At 39.2% G+C, this 26,951-nt stretch overlaps 1 protein-coding gene across 1 annotated transcript; it reads left to right on the forward strand.

The window, feature by feature from the left end:
- Positions 1-2,315: 2,315 nt before the first annotated feature.
- Positions 2,316-26,594, forward strand: vstm2l (V-set and transmembrane domain containing 2 like). The gene is made up of 4 exons (XM_040115676.1): positions 2,316-2,766; positions 22,533-22,702; positions 24,990-25,034; positions 25,291-26,594. Exons 1-4 carry the CDS (start codon positions 2,652-2,654, stop codon positions 25,576-25,578), a joined length of 618 nt encoding a protein of 205 aa, XP_039971610.1. The 5' UTR covers positions 2,316-2,651; the 3' UTR covers positions 25,579-26,594.
- Positions 26,595-26,951: the final 357 nt, after the last annotated feature.

A 26,951-nucleotide genomic window follows, 5' to 3' on the forward strand; every position in this document is an offset into this window, starting at 1 on the left:
AAAATTTACATCATTGGCTCTTTGTATTTATTTTATTTATATGGTTCTGGGGAATGTAATGAAAATGGAAATCAGTCAGTGGAGCCCCAAGGGATTTCCTGCCAAGGGTCTCCAGGGTACAGCAGTTACTGTACCTGGAGATGATCCACAAACCCACATTATAACGGTAAAAGATAAACTAAATCATTTTTCATTTTCCAATTAACACAACAACACAAAAATAAATCTAATAAATGGTACAATCATATTTAATTCATTGTCATGTTGAGGATAACTATTGTGTGCTACATTCTCTGCTGATTGCATCAGTTTGCTCAGAAAGAGGAGTGTACTCCTCTGTTCTGCCGTCTAAAAGCAGCAGGTAAAAGAAGCGGCTGAATGTGTCAAAGAGAACTCAATAAATAATGGATGTCATGAAGCTTCAGTGGAAGCTGTCGGCTTTGAAATCCACTCCCAGGTTGAGTCACACTCGCAGTTCGCCCCCTTCATTTTACCTTTAACAGGCCTTGTGCTGTATAACCATCATCTCCAACACATGCACACACACACACATGCACACACACGCACACACACAGACACACACGCACACACGCACACACACACACACACACACACACACACACACACACACACACACACGCACACACACACAAATACACACAAACCTCATCTGGCTGGGGTGTCTGATGCAGTTAGAGCTGGGGAGGTGCTGAGTTCAGAGTTACCATGCAGGTGTTGTGTCCATCTTAGGGGCCCACGTCTGCATACATCAGCTTCAATTTCACCCTCAGTTCTCTGTGCTTGAGAGAATGGTTGACACCCACAGGAAGGGAGCAGACAGCAGCAACAGCCAAGAGGAAAAATAAACAGCTGCATGAGCCTCTTCAGGGTTTCTCAAAGCCCTCTAAAGTGAACTGGTTTTCTTTTGTACTTGTGAGGTGATATCTGAGCTCCTCAAATGGTGCTATCTGTTCATGCTCATGCATAGAGGGTGCAGGCTTTTAGCTGTAGGTGTCCCTAATGTCTAAACCCCAAATGAATGATTTTCCAATATTGCTGACACCAGCAGAAGACAGCAGGTGCCTTGGAATTAAAGACTTCATTAAAGTCGGAGCAAACAAATTGATTTCACAGCCCCACATGACTCCAACACATATAAACCAGGTCAATCACAATAACAGTTTAAATGTGTTTAAGCTTTAATTGAAAAAAAAAATTCATTTTTTTCCACCAGCTCCAAATGTCAGGCTCTTGCACAGATGGAAAAATTCAGCAGGATAAATGGCTCTTGCCTTTGATAATAATTAATTACACATTCAAGCAAAAACAAATACGCATGCAGACTGTGCTAAATGTGAGGGGATTATACATCGCTCACTAAAACCCAGAGACACAATCTGACCTTTTTGTGTAATATTATCAGTTTCCCATCATGTATTTTACATTGTTTATCACTAAAAAGAGAGCAGAAGAAATTTCTTTTCAGATCTGATGGAAAGAAATAAATTTTAATGTGAAAAACTGAATCCATTCCACAGTCAACATACAGTCGAAACAACAGCATTTACATACATAAGTAAGAGAATTGCATGAAATGTCAGAGGTGTTTGATCCCTGGTGCAAAGTTGCCATGGAGACGAAATTTGCGCTCACTGTGCAGTGGTGCAAAATTTATGTAAAATGTATGAACACCAGAGACACGAGGAGACAGAACAGAATATTTTCCTTGTCTCCATGTCTCCAATATGAAACCACTGTCCTTCAGCTATAATTTGAATCCTCTGGCTGTCAACCTCGGAAAGAAAGAACACTAGCTAAAGGCCACTTGCCACTGTATCATGTAGAGGCGAATCCAAAAATACATACACACTCAGAAATACAGATATGATGGGGTTCGGATTTTGATGACTTTGGCGTCACTCCCTGATGTAAGCTGTACTACACCTATTTTAATCATTCTTTGTTGGATCCAGCTGCACCACAAATTCTGTAAGCCTTCACAGCAACGCCCATTAAAATGCAAAAGCGTGGCATCAATCTTCTCAACAAAAACTCTCAGCAAGAAATCGAATCGGTGCAATGCCCATAATGCATCTAGGCCAGTTCCTTGAACTTTAACTTTATTGTAATGGGGAAACTTGTCTTGCAGCCAAGTGAAACAATGAACACACGGAGAATTTAACATAAATCGATGTAAAATACATGACACATGTGTAACAATATGTAAAACATCTGAAATCCACCAACTAAGGGCGCATTAAACAAACTGTATATCGGCCTGTGGCATCAGCCAACCCAGTCATCAGTGGCGGACATACTATCACCGTCACCTCTCATTGGTTAGATCGAGCGGGTGCAGAAATTAAAGTTAAATCGACGCCAACGTCTCTCTCTCAGATCCCTCCGCGCAGTTGACTCTCGGCGTGAGCCGCTGCACCCGTCTCCACGCTGCATCTCCCTCCGCATCACCTCCTCCCGCAGAGCCGAGTGGAGCGGCCGCGTCTCTCCCCTCTCCAGCTCCAGCTCCAGCTCCAGCTTTATGTCCGTGAGGGCTTCCCGGCGCCGTGGGGGTTATTTTTCTTTTTAAAAATCGATGCTCTCCGCCTGATGTGACAATTCCGTACAACTGCTAGAAACACCCGGCTGAAGCAATGGGAGCCTTTGGCGTGTTAGTGGGAATTGTACAGTACGCGGGACTTTACATTCAACTTAACGCAGCTCTGGACGTCGGGCACGGCGAGGTGGACCATGGTTTCTCTGGAAATGGTAAGTTGCTCTGCGCCGATGTTTGTTGGCGGAGGCTTGAATGGGAAAGGAAGCTCAGGATTTTAGGATTTTCACTCTTGAGGAGTGGCTGGGTGGGGTTCTGTGGACACTGTCCTTGATCTGGTGGTGATTTCTTTATTTTTATTTTTTTAGTTAATTGTTGTTCTTCTGAAGATAAGACATGTAGACTTTTTTTTTTTTTTTTTTGCGGTCTTATTATCCTCTGTGATAAAACTTATGAATGTGCGCTTTTACCATGTTTTAATGTTTCCACATGAAAGTGGTTGAGTAGAGGCTGTAGTGCGAGTTGGTGGAGCATCGTGATCTACCTGATACTGACAGATCTGTTCAATCACTTACTGAGAGCTGGGCTACACACAGCACAGTCATACCCCACGTTCACATTGATTAACAATCAGTTTCAGCCAAACCTGTTTCGTTTGAAAGAATCAAGTACAGCACAGAAAGGCTTTTTAAACCAGTGTGCAATCAGCTATTTCAGTAGAGCAAAATGGCTGTGTTTAATTATTCCTGCATCAAATCCTTTATTAAAAAAAACAAAACAAACTGCTATAACTATAACCATAATGATGTTAAGATAACCGTGGCTTAAATGTCATTGCAAAATGAACAGGCTTCCTTGGAAATAGTGATACAGTATCATAAGTGATATAGGACTAAAGTTAGCTATAACAACATCAGTACGAACTAAACAATGCAGTACAACACAAACATTAATGTGATTTCTTTTATAGGGATCACAACTGTCTGATATTAAAATTAGCTGGCTATCCTGGTTCGGATCTTATCCTGGAAAATTTAAAAGTGTATTTTTTTTTGGTCTGACTTATCTTAATTCTGACTCAACTGTTACCCCAAGGCCTTGCTTTGCATACTGTACACATAGGATCACGCTTGAAAGCTAGTCCTCACAGCCAGCTCCATTGACTGTATGTATTTGAGAGTTTTAATGCTCAACCAGGGATTTAAACCACCAGCCTTCCTCATGGCACAAACATTCTTCTCTGATCTCTCTGATCAAAGACTCCCAGAATCCCAATAACCTAATAACAGAAAAAAAAGATAAATGCTTTTCATTTTTATAATCAGCGTAGCCTGCATTAAAATTCTTGTTTAAGACTGGGCCTTTTTTTTGCCTTAAATCAGTAGTTGACCGTAGCGAACGACAGACAGGAAACCTGAGGAAAGAGCCAGGAGGGAGACATGCAACACAAGTCCCCAGTCAAAATCAAATCAGGAACATTGCGATTACATGGTATGTGCCTAAGACCACAAGGCTATAGGAATAAAAATACAACCTGCTATGCAAAACACGTTTCATTCATTTAGCAAATAAATATTATCTAGGATTATTGTATGTGAAGATATACATCATTAGGTACAGTATAGAAGTAAAGTAGCATGTTGACACTCAAAACAAATACTATTTCAAGTCAGTTGTGCGAGACCAGCAGTGTAATATGTCAACCGTTAAAATTAGTACAGTGTTGCCGGATTAATTCATGTTTGGCTTTGAGGTTTAGTTTGATGGACATTTAAAATAGCAACTTGAAAGGAAATACAAGCCAAGGTGAACCATTGAATCAAAAAAAAAAAACAAGGGCATGTATCTTCAGTGTTCTTGAGACAAATTACAGCTCCTGCAGGCACCCAAAGGAGAGAGGGGCTCTAGGCTGCACTATGTGCTTTTTATTGAGATGAGTGAAGGCTTTGGATGCCATGTTACTGTACCGTAGCACCTTTATTATAATTAATACTCACAGCTGGGTGTTGCAACAAAACTCTGGGGTTGGTACTACTTCTGCTGTTGCATTCAAATGACTCTGATTTGATTGCTATGATTGGACGGGTATATTGGTGGCTAATCTCTCATGTCAAATTGCCTTTTATTACATTAACCGGTCAGTGTCATTCACCACTGATGAGCTTCCACTGAAAGAGGATGAACCCTGACCATAACGCTAGTCTGTAAATCATGCAGTAAAACTCTATTTTCTTTTAATTAAAGGTAAACATGTTGAACAGTAATAAGGATTAGTACTATTGACAGAATTTGAATTTGTGTACAGTGGTAACAACAGAAGGATTCCGATCCAGTTTTACACCAGAAAAGTCTACTTCACGTTTAAATATATAGTTCTGTTTCTTAGACTTTGCGGCGCCCAGTTATTCAGTATAAGGACTAGTCCACACGTACAGGGTTATTTATTGATATGGGGGTTGACCTTCTTTGTTCTTAATAAAATCCCATCCCAACAAGCGCTGTGTTCCCATCCATATGAAAACATGAAAAACTCGCTGTCAGGCACGTTGAAGAGCACACCGTGCAACTTTTTTGACATAACTGAAGGCGATCTCATTACAGCTGTCTGTGTGAACAAAGCAGCTCACTCAAAGACAACAGCGATGTCCTTGACAAATGAAACTTCTCTCTGGATTTTTCAGTAAGAACCACTTTTTTCTCAAAGTTGTCCCGCCAACCGGAGGTTCGACCAGGTCTCAACCCAAATGCCATGTTGGTGATGGGGTTTTTGTTGTGGTTGGATTTAGCAGTGACCACTGTAGCACAGTCTGACGCCACTGTTCCTCAGTATAGTGGAAGAGTAACAGTACATTTGTGTGTAAGCATGTAAAAAGTCCCACTAGCAAGGTTTAAACCAGCACTATTTTGGCTACATCCGCCATTGCACAAAAGTGCCTCATGCAAACAAAGGGAAAAGCGGTGCACTCGCTGACTCCATTTTCAATGTCTACTCATAGTGAAAAACAGAAAAAATGGAAAACGTGAAAAATTGAGTTTCCGAAATAATCCTCACCCTGGAAGAAGTTTTACAAAAGGGTTTTCTTTGACGTAAAATGCAGTTTGCATGTGGACGAAAGGCACAGTGACAGTTTCATGCTGTAGATGATCCCCATTCTCAAATATGTTCAGACAGCTGCTGAAAATAACTCTTATTTTTAGCTGGATTAACTTTCACCGATGACAAATTTTTCATATGAGAAATTCTTCATTTGACAAAAAAATGCTGTTATTTATATCAGCATCAGTGTTTTCTAAACATAATTGACTTTATACCTGCTAGCAATGTTACCTTCCTAGTTATTTAATTGAATTGTGTGATAACCACTTCATCACAGTGTCTCACCGGCTGTCCCTTGAGCCCTCTCTGCTTAGCAAGTTAGCTTTAGCTCGATCACTATAAATGAGTACAACGGTTCCAAATGGATTGACTGTCTTGGGCAAGTTAGAAAAATCAATTAGTAGAATTTTTCCCAAAGGGAGTTAATTAGAATTGGCCATAGGCCATAATCGCTGTGTCCTCTTGCCCACTCTGTGTCTCATCGCTGGCCGTAAAGAAGAAATACCTCAGGGTGTGGAGGCTTCTGTTTTCACTTTTAAACAACAGCGGCCCCAGAACCAGAAAAGAGAGCTGTGGCATCCTTTGTGGTTAAATCAACCTCAGGAGATTTTTTTTTTTTTTTAATCTGACTCTTTGATAAATTGCCCAAACAGAGGGGAGCCGAGCCTTCATCTAGAAAAGAGACGCTTGATGTACTGTTCTCTGAAGAGTGCTTGTTAGATACATCCCTTGCTCATTTGTTTCAGATAAGTGCATCTGGTTCGGCCCCGACCAGTCCGTGAACCACAATTTCTACTACAGCTAAAGTGCAGATCTAATCACCTGCCATGCAAAATTATATGTTCTGTGTGAAGACAAACGACCAGTTTAGATGGCTCAGTACCTTCACTGCATTGTGTGTCACATGTCAGAGTATGGCTCTCACCTGCCACACCCTCCTTGTTGCCCAGCCTCGTTGCCCCTGAAACAAAACACTTATTCTCCAGAGAAAAGGCTGTTTTCTAATACCCAGCTCCCGTAGCAGCTCGACTTCCCTCTCCTCACCTCTTGCTGTCTCTGTCACTGACTCTCCTGTGTGAACAATGGATGATGAGAGAGTACTTGTTGAGGTTGAGAAATATAAAGAACTATACGACCCACAGTCACGTTATTACAAAAACAATGGCAAAAAAGATATTTCCTGGCAAGCTGTAGCTCTAGAGATGGGCTCTTCAGGTGAGAAATCAAGTTTAGGTAGTGGGTGTGGGTTTTAAGTTAATGTCAGCACGTTGTTGAAAACATTTTTATTGTCGACATTTTATAAGTTTAGTGTGATCAGTGATCTATGATCCCGCTCTGTGTGTGGTCCTGGCCCTGTTGGCTGCAGCACTACACTTCCTCTTGCGGCTAAGGGCGGCAATTGCCGTGCTTCATGTAACGCGCCGCGGTGGCAGTATGTTATCACCTTTTGGCAGCGTTCATCCTGTTATCCATCGTTAGCATACCACTTTCACAGTGTGGGGGCGTGTACCAATTCATCAGGCTTCCAAAGTGTCTGGGATCCCAGTCTTCTGCTTGGTGTCCTCTTAATGAGGACGGCCAGCCCGGGCAGTTTGCATTGGCTTTCAATTTAATGGCGCTCTGACTGTGCGAGGGGGGGCAACAGATTGTACAGTCGTGCCGTCACAGCAGAGGGAGCTGGCAGAGGCTCAGCGGGAGAGAGTGGGAGAGTGAATGGATGGTTGAAACAACGTTCACCTCAAGAGGTTACTAGAGACAGGAGTACATTTTAACGTGGCGCGACTTGAAGGGACAGCTGCTTCCAATGGCGACGCAGTAGTCTCTGGTGTGTTCATCATGACCCACTGATGAAAAAATATTTGTCTGTTCCACTGATCTTTCTGAGAAATAAATAATAAAATCACATTTTCTAAACACAGAACTTGGGATTTTCTAAACATCCTGATTAAACGTAGTAGTCATTTATTGTTGATTAGCTCTTTCATTAAACATGAACTTTGGCTTAAGGTTTATCTAGTTAAGAATACAGACAAAACACTCAAAGCTTACTCTTGTCTCTTCGGTATAAAAAAAAGACAGCCTAACAACTTGGGCTGCGACAACTGATTGTTTTCATTAGCAATTAATCTGCTGAGTATTTTCTCCAATAACTGATTCATCAATTTTCAATAAAATGTTAGAAAAGATGTGAAAATGCCCATCACATTCTCTTAGAGCCCAAGGTGTTGTTTTCGTATTGCTTGTTTTGCTTGTTTCTTGTTTTGATATTTTATTTAAGAAAAACTGCATATGCACATTTCAGTAGCTGCAATCAGTGAGTTTTTGCCCTTTTTGCTTAAAAGTTTAGAGATAAATTAATTATCAAAATTGTTAACAATTTATTTTGTTTCGGCTCTAATAAGAGCAGAATCAGCTCTTTAAATTTGTTCTCAACCACCAGAGAGAATGAGATAGCATGTTTTATTTTTCTTGGCACTGAAGAAAGGTTTTAGAAAACTGGAATCACAGGAACTAGAGAAGGCAGGGAAGACAGCCCCTTTTAAACAGGGACCACGCTAAATTGCCATTAAGAAGACCCCTCATTATTCCGGCTTTGCTTGTTTACACTGAACCAAACAAAGCTGGCATAATGCAGCCCCAGTGTGTGATTTTTAGAGAGCATGCAAGCGAACTGGTGTCAGAGGTGTGACATGTACATTTGTGATTAGGTCCTGGTTGTTTAAGCTTATTTTAGACTCACTTGAATTAAAATATGTTAACATGACATTTCATTATTTCACAATCAAATTTCAACCGACAACACTACTTTAAGGAAGGTGAAACTGCCTCAACTTGAATTCAGCTTCCAGTGTAGTTCTCTCTGTCGCTGCAGATTGGACACATCATGCCAAGCAGAGAGCTCTCGCACTCAGCTGCCCCCTCTCATGAAAACACACGTCACTTAAAGGCTCTCAAGGGCAAAATACAAGAACAGAACATAATGTTGTCTTTCATCCCTGGGGAATCCAGATGGAGTACAGTGAGCATTCTCGCGAACGCCTCAGAGCTTGGGCATGTGTTGCCAGCAACGCGTGCTACTTTGTGTTGCCGCACTCTGGGAGGAAATGCAGAAATAGCCTCTGAGCCTTGTGTCCCAAGGGCTATGAAGAATTCACTCCACAGGCCGCGAGTATCAGTGGCAACAGGCAGACAGATGCTTGCTTGATTACCAGCTCCATTCTTATTTCATTATTTTACCTTCCACCTTGAATGGAGGTTGAAGGTCTCTCAGCAAGTGATTATTTCCCTAAGGAGACTCCTGTCTTTCCCACTGCTGATTCTTAACCAAATGCAGCATTATTGACTTTCTGGCAAATTCCGAGATTACTCACTTTGTTTATCATTGTTGTGTTTTTTCTCTCATTTGGTTATAGGTTGTCACTTGTACAGAAATCCCTTGACACAGTGAGACAGAGTGATAGTAATATTCACAACTGCAGGCATAACATTTGACTAATCTGTGACTGTAAGATGTGAACACTATCAACCCCCCCCCTATTAATGAGAATACAATGACTTAATAAAGCTGACTTCATCTGGCTGCTAATTAATATCATCTTTGTATTAGCATTTGGTGTAAATTGAACAAACATGTTTCTAAACCAGTAAAAGCCACTGAAAGTTTTTCCTATATTCACTATCCAAACATAACTTCGTCCTCTAGTTGGTTATCTGCATGCAGGATTAAAGCCTTTTCATGACGTCCATCGTTCCCTTGGGCTTCCCTGATTATTAAAGCCATTCATCAAATTAGTGAAATACCTCTTCCCAAAGGGATCCTGCTCTTGGGCTATATACATGCACCTAGTTCGAAGTTACGATGTTAAGCGGGATTTTTATGTCTTGGTATTTACTGTGTCTGATTTTTTTTTTTTTTTTTTTTTCTCTCTTCAGTGAATCTTTTTTTTCGTCTTAAGTGCCCAACGGATGTGACTCACATAGAGGTTTAGAGTTAATGAATCATATTTTACTAGCTGTCTCTGTAAGGGGGCACCTTTTCAGATGAAAAATGTTTGCACTTAACTTAGAGAACGATTTCAACATTTTTTCGAGCTACCAGGGCATCATTTCAAATGCCTCTGTGTCTTACTCTTTTAACACCTTTACATACCTTTTCTTGCTTTGTAATACAAGCGTGTGCTGTATTTTCTTCTAGAATGAAGGAAAAGATAATTTTTTAAGAAGACCAAGAACAAATGAACATAAGTTATTGAAAGGGGCTATATGCATGTTTACTCTGCCGCCGAACGTTGTTTCTTGTCGGGAGCGTCTGGTGTTGGTGGTTGCTTGCCAAGAGCTTCAGCCATTGTTGCGTTCGCAAAGACAAGAGGTTAAAATACACCCTCTGGGCAGGGCTACTTCATCAGGGCAGCGTGGGTGCTACAGTGACTCGCTCTCAGAAAGTGACGAGACAGGCCGGCTGGGACGGGGCTATCTGGTTAGCATGTTAACTTCAGTAGAAGAAAAGAAGGGATAAAAATAGAAGCTAAACAAGACTTAACATTGGCGTGGCTTTCCACGTCTGGAGACAGCTCTTGGCGAATAAAGGAATGAAATTTGATGCTAAACTTGTAACATTTCTTCTACTTTTTTTTTTTTTTTTTTTTGCTTCAGCAGATAGGTACATTTTGCCATGGAAAATCGATTTCTGACCATGTCCCAATCATTTGCAGTGCCTCCGCGTTCATGCTTGAGTGCCCAGTTAACGTTACTGAAATGGAGTTTCATTTCAAGCCAGCAAACAGATGGTCAGTGCATTTTAGAAACACCTCCCACTGGAGTACAAGGAATATTTTGAAACTGAACCGATATTTCATTTTTTTTCCCATGTTCAAACAATAGTTCAAATTTCAAATAAAAAGTGACAGCTCTAGTAGCCCAAACCTGTTATACCTTATTCCTCTGAGCCCTAGACCTCCATTGTTTTCCAAAACCAGCCACACAGTTGCACTGTTGCTGTTTTTTCATTACCATGACCACAGGCATTGCAGTGTCTGGTGGTGCTGTATATACTTTAGAACACCGCATGTGTACGGACCTGCAGCTTCAAGTAGTCCCCAGTAAAGTCAGTTTTTACTCCTGTTCGAGTAACCTTTACTATAAACTACAGAGCCCAGCTGCGTTAGGTAATTAGCCTTTCTTAAGATTGAAACTACTGCATATATTTGTGATCTGTCTTCATTATGAACAGTTTGACTTCAAGAAAGTGTTGAGAGATGGGCTAACTAATTGTTGGTTTTGGTCTCTTGTGATATCTGACTGTAAGAAAAATACAGACTAATACAAGCCTTCATCCTTTAATGGTTTGAAAAAGAAAAACAGAGGCTTGCAAGGTTGGTGACAAGCTTACCCTGCATGCCTCTCTGACTCGCTCTCACACACAGGCACACTCACATGGACAAGCAAAGATACTTGCTTCATGTCACACTCGCTTCTCACCCATGCTAATAAGCCCTCTGTAATTTAGTCATCCTCAAACAGCGCAAGCCCCCTCCATAGCAGGGCTGGGGAGCGAGAGGAAGAGAGCGGATCGATGGATTGACCTCACACTGGCATTCAGGCTGGATGTCTCCCTCTCATTTTGCCTGGGGCCTGACGTGATAAAATACTTAAGAGTGGTCTCTCTTTGGGCTTGAGCAGTGTACATGCACTTGTTTATATACCTCCACCGCATTGCTTTTTTCATTATTTTCTTCCCTTTTCATTTTTAATGAGTCTTTGCTGGATAGCGAGCAGCCAACTCTGTGTTCTCGGGGCCTCGCTTCTATCGTTGCTCTCTGAGCAATATAGGGAAAAATGCCAAGGAAGACGGTTTTAAAAATGCATGCGCTGTAGTTGCTTCTTCAAACAACGGTCCCCTTGCCTCTACTGGGAGACAGTTCTGACAGTACTGCCTTTATGAAAATCTCTACGGTGAAAAGGCCATGCCAAGCAAACTCATTCTGGGCTAGCTATATAACATTAGAAATGAGACAAACCAGTGTGCTTGAGATTTCCCTGGAAAGTCAATATTCACTTCAGATGTAGGTTTTCACTCATTTCTCTGCCAGTTTGGGGCCATGAAAATTTACCAGCGGAGTCAGCTTTTGTGTTGATTTAGTATTCTGCCAAGGTTATGGGATTGATTTCGGGTGACGCTATGGTGATTTAAGTCAGGAAACAGTCGGATGTTTGCTGAGCAGGCTCGTCAGGGCCTGACGTCGGCACAGCACTCACCGGGAGACAGTGTGTTTGTCAACAAGTCGTGTTTCACAGGCAGGTTGAAGAGGGTACGTAGCAAACTGAAAAGGCAATTTGACAACAGCCAGATCGATAAAGCCGGGAGCAGGAGGAGGAAGGACAGGAATGTGGGGCATTTGTTTCGGCAAAGCACGATGTGGTTGGTGCAAATAATTCATGAAGCTCTAGGAGTGTATCTGACTTTTCTTTGCATTTTTGACACCCGTTGCATGATACTGATAATGATCCTCCAATCAATCACAAATATGAATATTGTAAAAATATTTTTAGTAATATTGTGATAATTAACATGGAATATATATGCATTATTAGAATCTATCCTAACTCTGTACTAGATACAGTTTATCACTTTTATGTCATTCAAATCAGATGAAATAAACAGATCACCATTTAATTCCTGTACTTAACTTTTCATAAAAAATTATTTGATTTGGGAGAAAAAGTTAATACAACAAGTACAATCTGAGATTTAATAAGAAACAAGTTCATTCTCTAGTTTTTTAAAACTGGTCACAGTTCATAATCACATATCAAATTTAGCTCACAGGCGCAATCATGGTATCCGTTTGCAAACTTTCAAACCACAGTGGGTGAAACTGAGTTTTACATACTGTAGGTACCACAGCTCGTGAATATGGAACAGGCAGATACCAGGGGCACATGAGGAGGAAACACAAGATGATGTGGTGGTTTGGTAAGGATGAGAAAGACACAGAGGAGCGGTACAATGCTATAAGTAAAAACCTTTGAAAATTTTAGTTTTACAGTAGTTGGATGCATAATCTGAGGAAGATTCACTCTGGAGAGGCACACATGGAGAAACCATATTTAGTTAGTTTTTGTTGAAATTGAGTTGTGATGGATAGAACTCAGCTTGCTGCAGAGGAAAGCCGACTTTAGTATTTGGTGAATACAAATAGGATTCAGTTAGGAATCAAGAAACACAATCTACCTGTACTCTATCATAAAGACACAGTTCTGCTGCTTTGGTTTAAGCAGCAACAAAGGGAAATTTCATTTTTGTACAGGGATTCAGCTTGTCTCATATTTTCTCTTTATTAATGGGAAGTTGTACCCACCTCCAGTTTTCTGTAGAGTTAACAGTCTTTATTACCCAAGTCCCCACCATGTCCAAGAAATTTTAGGCTTTCCCTCAGTTTCTTTAGCTTCTCTGCAGTCAGTATGGAGCCATTTCTGCTATAATTAATGCTCATCATAAGTGTGTGTGCCCCCACGCACCCAAAATGGATATTTCATGGTGTTAGAGGAAGCTGATCACTGCAGTTTACAGAAAAGGAGGTCCTCAAATGTTACAAAGTAGAGTAAGTAGGAGTAAGAAATAAAAGTGGAGTGAGTAGAAGTGAGCTGCAGATTAGTTCCGCTAAATTAGCGTAAAGCAAACAGTTAAAATAAAGTGTGAAATCTGATTTTCACCCACATTTTAAATACCCATTCAATATGTATCATAAAATAATAAAAAATATGAGAAAAAGCACAACTACATTGGCACATGATAATGTGTTTGAATCAAAAACAGATCTCCTTGCCTCCAATGTCAGCTCTATGAAAATAATAATGTTTCACTGAATAATACAGCACTTGGCCTGCAGCATGAGTGAGGTAGTGAAACTTTCTTCTGCCAGGTTTTAAAAAGCAACAAAACCTGTGATGCACATTTGAGACTAAAACCCTGAAGAAAGTTTCAATGTCAATATGTCAAAGTTCCATTAAAAAAAAAAAAACTAATGGAGCTCATTCTCAGATAAAACCAGAATCCAAATCCATTAGGGAAGAGAGAAATTGAAAGAAGCATATTTTAATGCCTTTTAAAAGCACAAAGACTGGCAGGCCATAGGGTAGAGCGTTAAACAGCATAGGGGATGAGTGCACTTCTTGTCATCTTAGTAAATACCTTACCTCTACCAGCTTGGTCACAATGTCACCGATAAAACCTATTTTAAAAGAGAGCTTTAATTCGTAGTGTGCAGTTACTCTGTGTTTTTATTGCACTGATCTTTGTGTGTTCAACACATCACCCAGTGAGGTTTTGGGGATGTGCACACAACTACCTTCGCCATTGTGCATATTTTCATTTTCATGATGCTGTTACCTAAGGATACAACAAACGAGTTTTTTTTTCATCAGGGATTAATCTGCCGATTGTTTCATTGATCAGCTGTGAAAAAATGTCCATCACAGTTTCCCCAAGCTTGAGGTGATGTCTTCAGATGTATTGAGTTTTACAAACATTACTCCAAAACCATAGGATATTCAATTTACAACGATGTAAAACCGAGAAAAGCTGAAAATTGCGCGAAAATGACTGAGAGAATAGTTCCTGATTAATTTTCCGTTGATCGCCTAATCAATTAACCGTTTTAGCTCTACTGCCACCACAAGCATCAAAAACTAAAGACAGCTGAGTTTTTATCAGACTGATGAGCAATAGCACAACCTATCAACTTTATTGATTATACTATGTGACTGCTATTCCCCTTATTGTCCGTTTAGATGTACAGAAAAATATCAACCAATTGAAAGACTCTTGGTCCTTTACAAAGCTTTTTGGTATGGCTCATGGTCATGGCTAATGACATGGCTGGTTTCTGCTCACACAGCCACACTGGGGGACACAAATTTCTTGTTCTGTTTCTTATTCAATAGAAACCTTTATGTCAAAAGAAAAATGTGTGCACATGAGCATCTTACACAACTCCTTAAAAAGCTGTAGACCAACACTGACAATTATTTACCAGTTGTGGACAGACTGTGGCGCACCTTAGAGACGGAGGATTACTTGTATTGCAGCTGTAGCCTTTTTTGTGTACTGCGACATCTCACATATCGTCCTTTGATCTCTCTCAGCTGTGTCTACATTTAGCTTTTTATGAGCAAAGTTAATTACGTGATGGGCTCAAAGAGCATGACAACAATTATATTTCATCACTGGGTTGGAAGAAATAATAAGGAGGCAGAGTTTGCAAAACTGCAGATGTATTTTTTTTTTTTTTTATTATTATTATGCTTCCAGCATAGTTTGGGGGAGTCTCCCTTAAATGTATTTTCATTTTTCTGTCCTCTTCCATCTGTTGGGGAGAAGAGTTTTTACTTTGTGCTTTGATCTTTTTTGAATTGTTGTGATTCTCTGTGCTTCGGAGACACTGATCTGTTTGTGTTAGAGAGAGAAACCATATGTGTGTTCGATGTTGCGGGATGATAATTGGAGAGGTTCTTTTCTGCCTTCAGTACTTATAGGGACACCTCACGCATTCATTGTGGGTCATTTGTGACAGGAAAATGCTGCTCATTACACCTCTCAGCATGCATTTCGTGTCCACACAGTTACATAAAACCCATGTAAAGTACTGTGTGCTGAATACAAGCCATAGAGTACCGCACACAGTGAGACAGTCACGCAGGATAAGTGTCCCAGGATGCTGAACACCTGCCAGTGCCAGTGGGCAAGGCTCCAGGAGATGTAGTCAGCTACTTGGAGAGTGTTGGAAGCATCTCTTTATGCCAGACACCAGAGAGCCACCACACACAGACCGCCCATTCAGCGAGAGGCACAGAGAGGAGGAGAAAGTAGAGAGGGGGACTGAATCAAAGGAGGAAGGGAGGTGAGAGTTCAGTGGAAAAAAAGAGGTAGAAAGACTAATAGGTAAGAATGAAAGGGCAATAGAAAAGGGAAAGAGAAGAGTAAAAATACAGTATAGTTTATACCACAAGAGGGGGAGATTTACTGATCTGGTGAGAGACACAGCAGGAGAGTAAAAGAGCTAAGAAAGGATTCAAACAAGAGAAAGAAAGAGGTGAAAAACGGAGAAAATCTTGTGTTTGCAGAATCGGGGTCTGATTGGCTGGCCGGGGAAATGGGAAAGTGCAGGAATTACCTTGCAGCTATAAGCCTGTCCTGCTGTAGCTCTGGAATCCCGAGTGTATTCCAGGACTCCTTTTGCAGCTCTCTCCTTGACTTGACTTTGACTTCACACACTGGTTTCAAATGGCTGTGGAGACTCAGCTAGCTTCATTCATTCCTCACCACTTCTCCTTCATACTATACTTTGGTTGCAAGTTGTAGGAAAGGACTGGTATATATTTGAATAGGCATCAGGGGTTCATTTTTAGAAGGCTTTAGCAAACAATGACATAAACAAGAGAGAAAAGGTAAAAGGAATCATCAAATTCGGTCTTGATTAGTCAGTTGTTTGTCTATAAAACAAAAAAAATGGTGTAGGAAGCAGCAGCCAAAAATTTATTCCTTTTACGAGCTCCATAATGTTTTAAATCATTTTCATATCAGCAATTGTTTAAAATATTTACTTGCAAATTGACTAGGACAAACAATGGACAGTTTGCAAAGCCCTGCAACATTTAGTTACACGTGATGTCTGTTCTTGCAGGGCACATATGCAGTTTACAATGATGGCAAATGATTGCACCACTATATTTGTTTGGTAATTTTCAAAACGGTTGAGTCTTGATTTCAGGCAGAGATAGAAAAAGCCAGCTTACCATTTCTAGCCAGCTACTGTCCATTTTTCTGGCTTGTATGACAACCAGCAGATTTTATCAGCTGTAGCTAAATAGCCAATTAAGCTGCTTTGCATAAATACTCGGACGAAAAAGAAAAAACAGAGGTTCAGGTTTATGCTTTATTGTTGTTATAACTGTATAATTGTATAACTCTATACTGGTTGATGACAAGTGTGCAAAAGCTTGTTAATGGTGGAGCAGTCAGGAGAATGGGAAGGTCCAGGGAGAAGAGGGGAGAAACAAGGCCTGGGAACAGTGAAAAAAGGCTGGAGACGGGAGAGGGGTAGATCATGACAAATGCAGTATGAAATAACCCTGGCTCCTGAAATAATGCCGGTTTAGGTTACTACTGTAGGTAAGCTCGTTAGACAGTTTGCACCTAATAAATAATTAATACCGTTTAATTCATTTCTTACACTTTTTGCTCTTGTAGTTTTGGTTTCCGACTCTTAGGACAGCCACAGGCACACCGCTTCTACTCTCGGATCCAAATCCAAATCCAAAAGCTTGAGAGCCCTGCTCTGTCTAGTATGGTTGGTTAAAAACTATGATTGGACAGATACTGTTTAGCAAAGGGGTTTAGCGAACAGTCAGTTGATAATGGAATAATCTATTCATTTTCTGTTGATCAACTAATCATGCAATAAGACATTACTTTAGTCAATTAAGATTGTGTATTTTTCTATATCATACTTTTTTATGCTGACTTCTTTTTGTGTCTTTCGCTGTGTGCCCCACAAACTTCTTTTTTGTCTGCAGGAACACAGTCTGTTCAAAGTGACAGATGCTACCGTCTGTGCTCTGCCGTTAGCTGTTGATACTGTATCTTGAGGGGAAAAAAAGTGCCAACAACTGCATCGAATACTAAGAAAACTCATATGATTGAACTGCCACCCTCTGTTGTTTTGCTGGTAGATTTTATGCGCAGTGAAGTTCTCTGCTGTTCCAGGCGTCATCTCTGGCACCAGATGTTCAACTCACATTATTACGAGACATTATGAAGACATATGAAGTTTTGTCACACCCTCTGTGCTCTTCACCAGGCACCTGAGAGAAGGCGTGCGACTCTTGAATAATTAGATGTAATGAAGAAGATTAAAAAATGAAAGAAATAATAAGAAGATGACTAAATAAAAAGTGGAAGTTTTTTTTTTTTTACTCATACAGCACCTTTTAAAGCACTCTCACAGAGTGATTTTTCAAACATAAGTTAACAGTTAAAGGAACAAGGATTCTTAATGACATGAAACCATAAAGAAAATGCCTTTCTCAGAAATATTTCAATATATACAGTATATAACATATATTAGACACAAAGTCATCAATTCCACATTTAACCTCAACCTCGATGCCTTTCGGATATGTTTCTCAATTCGAGAGTGAAAGGAATTTGTGATAATCAGTTGATTGAGAGACATTTATCTTTTCTGTCTCCAAGTATTGATTTAGCCTTACTGTGTTATATTCCAGAAATAATTGGCTGCTGAAGAATTATAGCATACGCTGTGTTGATTTGTCTAAAATAGCTCCTCTTGCATGTTTTTTCAAAGGTTACAGGTCTGGTTACATCACAGTTTAATTTCTGAAAACTTTAACTAAATAATAAATGTTGCTATTTTTGAATCTGTTGGACTTGCTCAGTACAGATTTGGTTGCTTTGTTATTCTGTCACGCTGATTTCCCTGCCATCAGGAAAGCCATGCATCATCAGATGAAAGTGAAACATTATGCCAGCTGTGATTGCAGTCCAAACTGGCATCGAAGGAATAGTTAGCACTACAGGAAATTGTCCCAGAAAATGTGTCCCACTGTGCAGGAGAATCACAAGGAGTCAGTGCAGGAGCATTTAGTGTTTTTTTTGGTCTCTTGCTTTTCACAGAGCTGCACAGAAATCAAAAATCATACTCAGGAAAACATCTTCCCTCTCACCCTCCACTTTTGCTTATATGACACATAAAAGGTGGAAAGATGAATAGATAAGAATCTTCTAAATGTAATGCATGAATGATCTTGCAATTGTATGACCACAGTTGATATAAATACCTTTTTTCTGTTTTACCCTGTTTTTTTAAGCAAAGTGCATTACTGTGTATGTTCATTTTCTGCCTTTAATAACTAAATTAATGTATTCTAATACCTGTTTGATGAGAAAAAAATCTTAATTTAAGGTCCACTTTGTAGCTTTTTCTTGAGCTTTAACTGAATCTCAGAGTATTCATCAGTAGATGGACTGTGCTGTTGTCTATCTATTGATGAGGAAAACAAGATGCTGCTGAAAGGTCCAGAAAAAGCAAGTAAGTGGACCTTGCATTAAGACTGCTGTTTCCAAGGTCAAAAAATGAACTTTCAACCTCACCTGATACTTTTGCAGAGTTTCTCCGAAGGAAGATTATTCCATAGACGAGAGGTAGAATATTACCCATAGATAGAACAGACAGTTTATTCTGTTATCACACTTCAAGTACAACAACAGGCTCTACTTGAAACTTTTCCCCGTTTTTACTTGGTCTCACTTCTTTCAGATTTCCATGTGGGTCCGTAAAGAGTAAGAATTTCACTGTTTTGTAAGAGGTATTCATACTTAGTCTGAGGGGTTGCTGGTGTGTTTGTGGGATTTGTTTTTTAGAGCACAAAGCACCAGAATAAAAACTTGGAATAATAAACACTCATTAGATAGATACATATATGTTAACATTAGGTTTTACAGGAATATTGTTAGTGAAGCTCGACAATTTATGTTGTTCTCTCAGTTGATGTGGACTTTGTTTGATATAGTGGAAGATGGAGATGGAACAGGACTGGAGAGGTAGGCTTAATTTGACTGAAATGTGTCCTTACCCCTCCTGTTATTTTTCAGTCTCAGGAGAATTTGCATAATAGAGGGGAGCTAGACAGAAAAGTCAAAGAAGGAGTTATTCTCAAGTGGCTAGAGTGTGCAGTTTCCTTTACCAATCAAATGCTGCCTGCTCATACATAATGGACCTTCATGTTGCCAAGACAAAAGCATGCACACTATTTTAACACCTTACATAATCAAGAAAGCATTCCAAGGATTTAAATAAGGAAACACTGTCTAATTCTTCAGCGGCGAGATAAAAAAGCTGGTTAAAATATAAACAAATACACAAGTCTTTAAAAGCTTTGGTTGTGGCTTTCAATAGATGACTCAGTAGCTTGTCAGGGATGTGGGCTGTGTTAGTCTTAACTTCAGTCTCTGAATGCAGGTGCAGTTTTCAGCCGAGCCAACATTGGGAGAACATTAATTGAAAATTGAAAAAAACACTGACTGTGAACATTTTTGAATATCAAAGTGTTGTTGATGCATTGTTTGTGCATGACGCTTTGTATAATTGGATAAAAAGGTTTTTTTATTGCTGCAAAAATTTATTGTTAAGTAGACAGGCTAGTTGTCTCACTTTTCCTTACTTTCCCATCTATCTTTTTCAGCTCTTTCCTCTCACCACTCACCTCAGTTCACCTCTGCCCTCATCCTTCTTTTCTCTCTTTTCCCGTCTTTCCTCTTCCTCTAACCTTCGCTGCCCCTGTATGGCTCTGTCCCTACAGTACGTCTCCCCCTGACAAATGAGGCCACTGCCTGGCGCAAGTGGCGGAGCATCAAGGGCACAACTGCTGAGGGCCCAGTCAGTCATACGACACCAAAGCCCTCTACACCGTTCTTCTATTCTCAGCCTTTTTGCTTCCATTTTCCTCATCATCCAGGGAATCGGCTTTGCACCAGGCTGAGTGAATGTCAATTACTGACACAGTGACAAACTTCTGTCTTTGCTCACCTGGTCTAAAAATTCTCAATCCATCTGTCTTTTGCAGGGTTTCTCTGAAGGAAGATTATTCCATAGACGAGAGGTAGAATATTACCCATAGATAGAACAGAAAATTTATTCTGTTATCACACTTCAAGTACAACAACAGGCTCTACTTGAAACTTTTCCCCGTTTTACTTGGTCTCACTTCTTTCAGATTTCCATGTGGGTCCATAAATAGTAGGAATTTCACTGTTTTGTAAGAGGTATTCATACTTAGTCTGAGGGGTTGCTGGTGTGTTTGTGGGATTTGTTTTTTAGTTGTTGTTTTTTTTCAGTTCTCTATTTTGGTGTAGTTAAATGTAGTTGTTAAGTGAAGACTTGTTAAAAGTGTCTCTCTTTTTTTAATTAATAGCTATTAGTAAGTTATACCATTTTAACAGTAAAATACCGTACAAACAAAAAAGTGATTGGTTCCGCACTCATTAGTAATATTTCTTAAATATAAAAATATGCAATATACAAAATCAGTGCATTCAGTGAGACTCATACTGTCCGTGTGTATTTGGCAGGTGTGAAAACAAGGCTCAGTGTGGTGTGATACTGTACATTTACATTCAGGCAATGTGCTTTATACTTTCACTACATGGTGTATTGACTATATTATGATTAAAATGGTCAATTCTATATGAATATTAGCCCACACAACCTTAAACTGACTATAATGAGATTACATTTGATGGTATATAACCTCAGCATGGTGTTTGCATTCATTCAAAGTTAATTGCACAAAGGGGCCAAACCATCATAAAGTTTAATTTCATGTTATTTCTGACTGGTGACAGGGTTCAGTATCTTTATTGTGTATACTTCTATTTCAGCTTTATGTAGTAATTTCTAATAGCTGTAATAATGCATCATTTTTATTTAATATGAAGATTTCACTCATATCAGTTTGATCTTCTGAACTCCAGTGTCAAATTAAATTACATCTTAAACACCAGAACAAATGGAAAAAAAGAGAGGTTTCTAAAATACTTCCAAGTTATATATATACCTTAATTTAATTATAGTGTCATCTTTTAACAATTAATTGGTTCATGTTTTCTTTATCAATGTTTTACTTCTTCATTTCTTCGATTGCACTCTGCACAAAGGCAATATTATCTCTCTCTGTAGTGCTGAGTAGAAGTGGATTAACAAAGGATTTCTACAGTGTAGTTTAAGAAAGCTGAATGTGTGTTTACACATAAAGGAGTATTTTAGACAGTTGTCTCCATTTTGCCTGAGCTTCTATGGACTACAGGGATTAAAAAGTTTCCCCCCCCACACGCATACTGCATGCTGACTCAGTTGTTATGTGACGGAAAATGTGCTGTTATGATGAGTTATTACTGAAAGCTAGTTCAGAGAAAATGATGTTCTCGCTGTACGAGGTTTGTCTTAGGTGAGTGGGTTGGAAGTCCAATGGTACTTCCTAATTAGTTTATTTGTACAATGTTCATCTCGGGCTGCTGTACCATCAACAGAAGGATTATATAGTGTTCATGACACCCTTTATGGTCAGATAATGTTCTGTTTTCTAAACACTGCCCAAGAGATCATTCAACCTGCAAAAGTGCTTGCTTCTCTCGCTTCTGGAGAAATTAGGAAGAAAACATGTTCACCGAGTAATAGTGGTCCACCGATATGGGCTGGTTGATGCCAGTACTGATATTTAGAGAGCATGGCAGCCGATAAACAGTATAATGCCGACATTATGTTGTCGTTTTCATTTCTTGCAACTGATAAAATACAAAAAATTAATAATAATAACAAATAAGACACACCATTTACTGAACTTAAATGAACATTTACGTTTCACTTGAACGTAGAAAAACATTTTAGAAAGACAATGTGCATTGTCTCTGCTTAAGTAGATCTGCACTCTACTTATTATTTTATGCATGTTAATAAAGTATGTAAAATACATTTCATACAGTAAAAAATGTCCACAAGTAATCAAAAACTAAACTGTTTGAAAAAGAAAAACAAAAAACCAACTTTTAAACTTAAATGTCTGCAGACCATGAAATGTTATCTCATTAATTGGGTCTATCACTAACAAGTAACCTGGGCGTTGGCTACCACCACCTTGCATTGTATATCATGCAGTTTTCCTCTTGCTGAAGTGTGATGTAGCATGTTGCCTCTGAGCAAGAAATAGAAATAGAAATCTTGAGGATTTGTGTTTGTCATTTTGTGGATGTCTTAAGGTCATCATTTCCCTCAACTTTCCCTTTCTTTTCTTTTTTTTTCTCTCTTGCAGCTCTTTTTACAGAGGTGCCACACGACATCTCGACGCAGAGCGGTGAGGATGTAGAGATGGCATGTTCCTTCCGTGGGGCGGGCTCTCCCTCCTACTCCCTGGAGATCCAGTGGTGGTACATCAAGGGCCACCGAAACTGGCAAGAGAAGTCAGCCCAGATCACTAATTATGTAAGCGGCAAGGAAAAACGGGTTTTTTCCTGTTGTTTTTGTTAAATGTATTAGTGCAGAGTTTGATAGAAAAAGATAATAAAATAAACGTACGTGTGTGTGTGTGTGTACACACACACACACACGTACGTATACATATATCTCCACGTAATTGTGTTAAGGGAGAAAAACAGAACAGACCAATAGGATCCCAAGTTGATGTGATGCTGATCTTTATGAAAAAATAATGAATAAACTGGTGATATTTTTAGCTAAAAGTAATAAGTACTTGAAATGGTTAACTAACAGTGGATGTGTGGATGATGTTCATGTTTGAAATATCCACCTTCAGTGGCAGTGGTATGAAACCAAAATAACCTGAACACTAACAATTTACTTGTATGAAAAACATATTATAACAATACCTGCTTTTATGTAATTAATAATATTCATTAAGATCCAGTTTATAATCCGTTCATAAGAACACATATGTTGAACATGGATGGTGTCGATAAAAATGTACTTAAGCTGATCTGAGAGCTGTGGGGGTAAGTCAGACAAAAACGGTTAGGAACCACTTCATTAGCATACTGTGTGGAGACTAGGTCTTTATAGTTAGCTCATTTTTATTTCTGTGTAATGTAAAACATTTTGCCCCTCCCACCAGGATTACAAGACAATTTATACAGTATCAAACATCAAAATATAACAAGGCATCTGGTAACACATACAAAACCAAAAGAAAAAAACAATCATAGCATTATATATACATCACAATTACACAATTTTAGGCAAATACATAATATTTATTTACAAAATGTAAAATAAATTGTGTACCTGGTAGAATAAGAGGAAAATAAATGGTACCAGCTCAGTGTTTATCTTGATATAGGCTGTAACTGGCTAACTTAAATTTATATGTGAAAAGGCAACTCAGTCTTTGTGCTTTGCCCAATGTTTAATAAAAGCCAAGCGATATATTTAGTTGTTCCCAGTTAACATAAAAGGACAATAGAAAAGCAGATGGACTATTTGTCTTTATCAATGAGATGCTGTGGTTAGTGCTATAAAGCGGCCTGTATATAACAACCAGAAGGGAGCAGCATTGGATGTTGTTTATTTATAAGGCTCTTATGCAAAAACTGCCTAGTTACCTCTGCTCTCTGGTTACATTTATATACAGTACTTACAATGTCAGGTCACAGGACATTTTAATATTAGCTGTACCTCATGTTCACACTGAACTTGGAAAAGCTGGGTTCAAATACTATGCTGCATTCAAATGGAATGAGCTCCCCAAAAAAAAGTTACATTTTCTTATTTCACTGGAGCATTTTAAAAAGGTTGCGCTTATGTATATACAATCAACCTTACACATGCTTTTCCCGAATGTACAATTTACATCTGTGAATTATCTGCGTGTCTGTCTATGCTCTATCTGTGTTTATTTTTTGTACACAGGTCTCTCTTGAAAAAGAGATCTCAATCTCAATGAGACTACCTGTTCAAATAGAAGATTTAATAATTATCCGTGACAGAGCTATTTTCTCACACATGATATCTGAGAGGGCGCTTTCTTTTTTTTTTTTTGTGATAATTTTACTCAGCAGTCCATAATTTTTCTTAAAGGTTAAACCTTGTTTTTTTTTTTAAAACTGTAAAGTAGACGTACAAAGCCCATTTTCAGTTTCACATTTTCAGTGTGTGCCTCTTAGTTTATTTGGCCACAACTGCTCGGACTGAACATAAATCTCACTGTATATCAGGAGGAGTGAAATGTAATATTAGCCATGGCAGAAACCCTGTAGCACAGAAACTAAGGGATAATTGCTGATTAGCATTTGCCAGCACTGGGGGAACAGGTTGACTCTCTCCCATCATGGGGGAACTCAGGCTCCCCTGTTGTGTCTCTAGACACTATAATTGGCACTGAGAAAGAAATAGATTTTCAAAATCTCTGTCTACTCCATGCATAATTCATACCTATGCCCAAAAGAATACCTACGTGCCTCTGCATACACATTCACAGACATACTCCTGCTCAGAGGCTTACGTGCTTGGTGCTGTACAGCGTGTGCTCATACACATACATTTCATCATACACAGACTGTATAAACATGCATACATACATACACACAAACATAGATAAAGTTCAGCAACCAGAGCTGAAACCGTGAAAAAATCAAATATGTTCATCCACTGTAATATTTTGCTGTTATAAGACGTTACAAGCAATGAGATTTTTTTTTTTTTTTAAGAATTGTGCAGCTTTTCGTTTCTAATGCATTCCCCATATTTCTGTGTGCAGGTTGTACCCCTGGAGGAGACGTCCAAAGATGCCACCAAAATCAGCGTGAGTTTGATCAGGCCTCAACTGTCACCTACCACAAAGTTAATATCAAAAGAAAACTGACTGACTTTTTTGTTATCATGAATATCATCAAAGTTTTTGCCTGAATTATTTCCATTCATGAATGGCTGCATCATTAACGCTTAGACGCAGTAAAGTTAAGAAAAAGTGTAGCTGAGAATGATGTAGGATATATTTAAATTATTAAATATTAACCATATGGCTCTCAGTAAGTGTACACAATCTTTATTCCACTTAGGTGGTGAAAGTGGCCGGCAGCAACATCTCACACAAGCTCCGTCTCTCCAGTGTCAAGCCATCAGACGAGGGCACATATGAGTGTCGTGTCATCGACTTCAGCGGTGCCGTGGCGCAGCACCACCGGGTTCATGCCTACCTCCAGGTGAAGCCAGTGAGGAGTCTGGGGCTGGATGACGTCCAGTCTCAGGAGCCAGGACACCGGTTGCACCATGAGACAGAGGCCAGGAAACTGGAGAGGAGATCAGCGGGCAGCAACACTGACTGTAATGAGAGCTGTGTGCTTTAGAGAGGGCAGTCTGCCTGTCTGCATGGTCATGACTTATCACCGTTGAGGGATGGTCATCGACACACACGTCACCACAGAGCTGAGGCGTCGATCGTAACTGGACCCTTTGTGTTTCATGGTTCATTTGTCTATCTTTAATATTGTCGTTTGGATGCCAGTGCTGTTGAATGCCAATAAAGGGCACAATTTTATTGAAAGTATTCTGTATATGATTATGTTCTTTTTGTTGCTTTTTGTTGCATTTTGTTTTTTTGTGCTTTTTCCTATTGCTTTACGTTTATGTTGATGTGACAGCAAGGCTAAAACAACAAAGAAGCACTTTCAATTGGTTATTTTGTTTGAGCAGGACTCCTTCAGTGGACAAACACCCCGAATTTTCCCCACAAAGTTACAGTAAATGGCCGTAGAGAGTCAGAATTATTATGGCTATCATAAATAATAAATAGAGCAAAGTTGAGGTTCGCTGATACAGACACAGAGCAGACCCTTTCCTTCTGCAATGTACCAATTCTGCTTTTACTAAAACACATGCCAAAAGCTGCAGTATTTCAATGTAAATGCTTTCCAAGGAATAAAGAATAAAATTAAGCTTTTTTTCATTTATCTGAAAACTTTTCAAAGTGCATTGATTTCATTTCTGTATTCTTTTTTTAGACACTTTGAGAGAAAACTGTATGTATTAGCTTTCTAAAGCACAACTAGAATGTCTGTTAAAATACAAATGTATGCCTTCATCACATTAAGATTATAATATAAACTCTTGTGTATATCAGACTTGGCACTGTAGACTTTTACTGTTGTTGCTAAAATAAAGTTTACTCTGTGCTACTTAACCAAATGACTCGAGAAACACAACTATGGTATGTTAATCACTCAAAATTTTTGTCATCATTTTCTCGACCACAATATAAATTTTTGTCTAAGCTTTTACATGTTTGTCATCTCCTCTTGACTGTGTTTATTCTAAGTGCTGCTGTTCAGTATCTGTTCTGTTAAATACATTCATTTGAAATGAATTTGGTGGGTTTTTTTTCCCCCTGTGATTCTGCTTTTCCCTTCTGTAATATATTAAATTAAGGTTTCAAGGAATTTGCCGGAATTTAAAGGTGTGCAAGCTGACTGTTTATGAAAGGGCACACAAGGAAATGCATGAAGAAGTCTCAAAGTCAATGTTGCCGTGACATCACTGTGAACAAACTGTTTTGTTTGGGTTTTTTTGTTTGTTTTTTTTAATCCATGTTTATTTAATTTCTTATTTATCTTTACTGTTTATTGGAAGCAGAAAACGCTACACATTAGTGAGAGCGTGCCATGTTCTTGGTAAGGAAGAGGTTTGTAGATGCTTGTGTGTCCTTAATTTAAACTGTGTGGTA

Source organism: Xiphias gladius, chromosome 21, assembly GCF_016859285.1.
Source record: "Xiphias gladius isolate SHS-SW01 ecotype Sanya breed wild chromosome 21, ASM1685928v1, whole genome shotgun sequence".
NCBI classification, from domain to species: domain Eukaryota; kingdom Metazoa; phylum Chordata; class Actinopteri; order Istiophoriformes; family Xiphiidae; genus Xiphias; species Xiphias gladius.

Excerpts from the sequence above, each read along its gene's own strand:
- vstm2l (XM_040115676.1), top strand. The coding sequence starts at position 2,652 with ATGGGAGCCTTTGGCGTGTTAGTGGGAATTGTACAGTACGCGGGACTT. Across the intron at positions 2,767-22,532 it reads CCATGGTTTCTCTGGAAATG|CTCTTTTTACAGAGGTGCCA; the intron begins GTAAGTTGCTCT and ends TCTCTCTTGCAG. Across the intron at positions 25,035-25,290 it reads AAGATGCCACCAAAATCAGC|GTGGTGAAAGTGGCCGGCAG; the intron begins GTGAGTTTGATC and ends TATTCCACTTAG.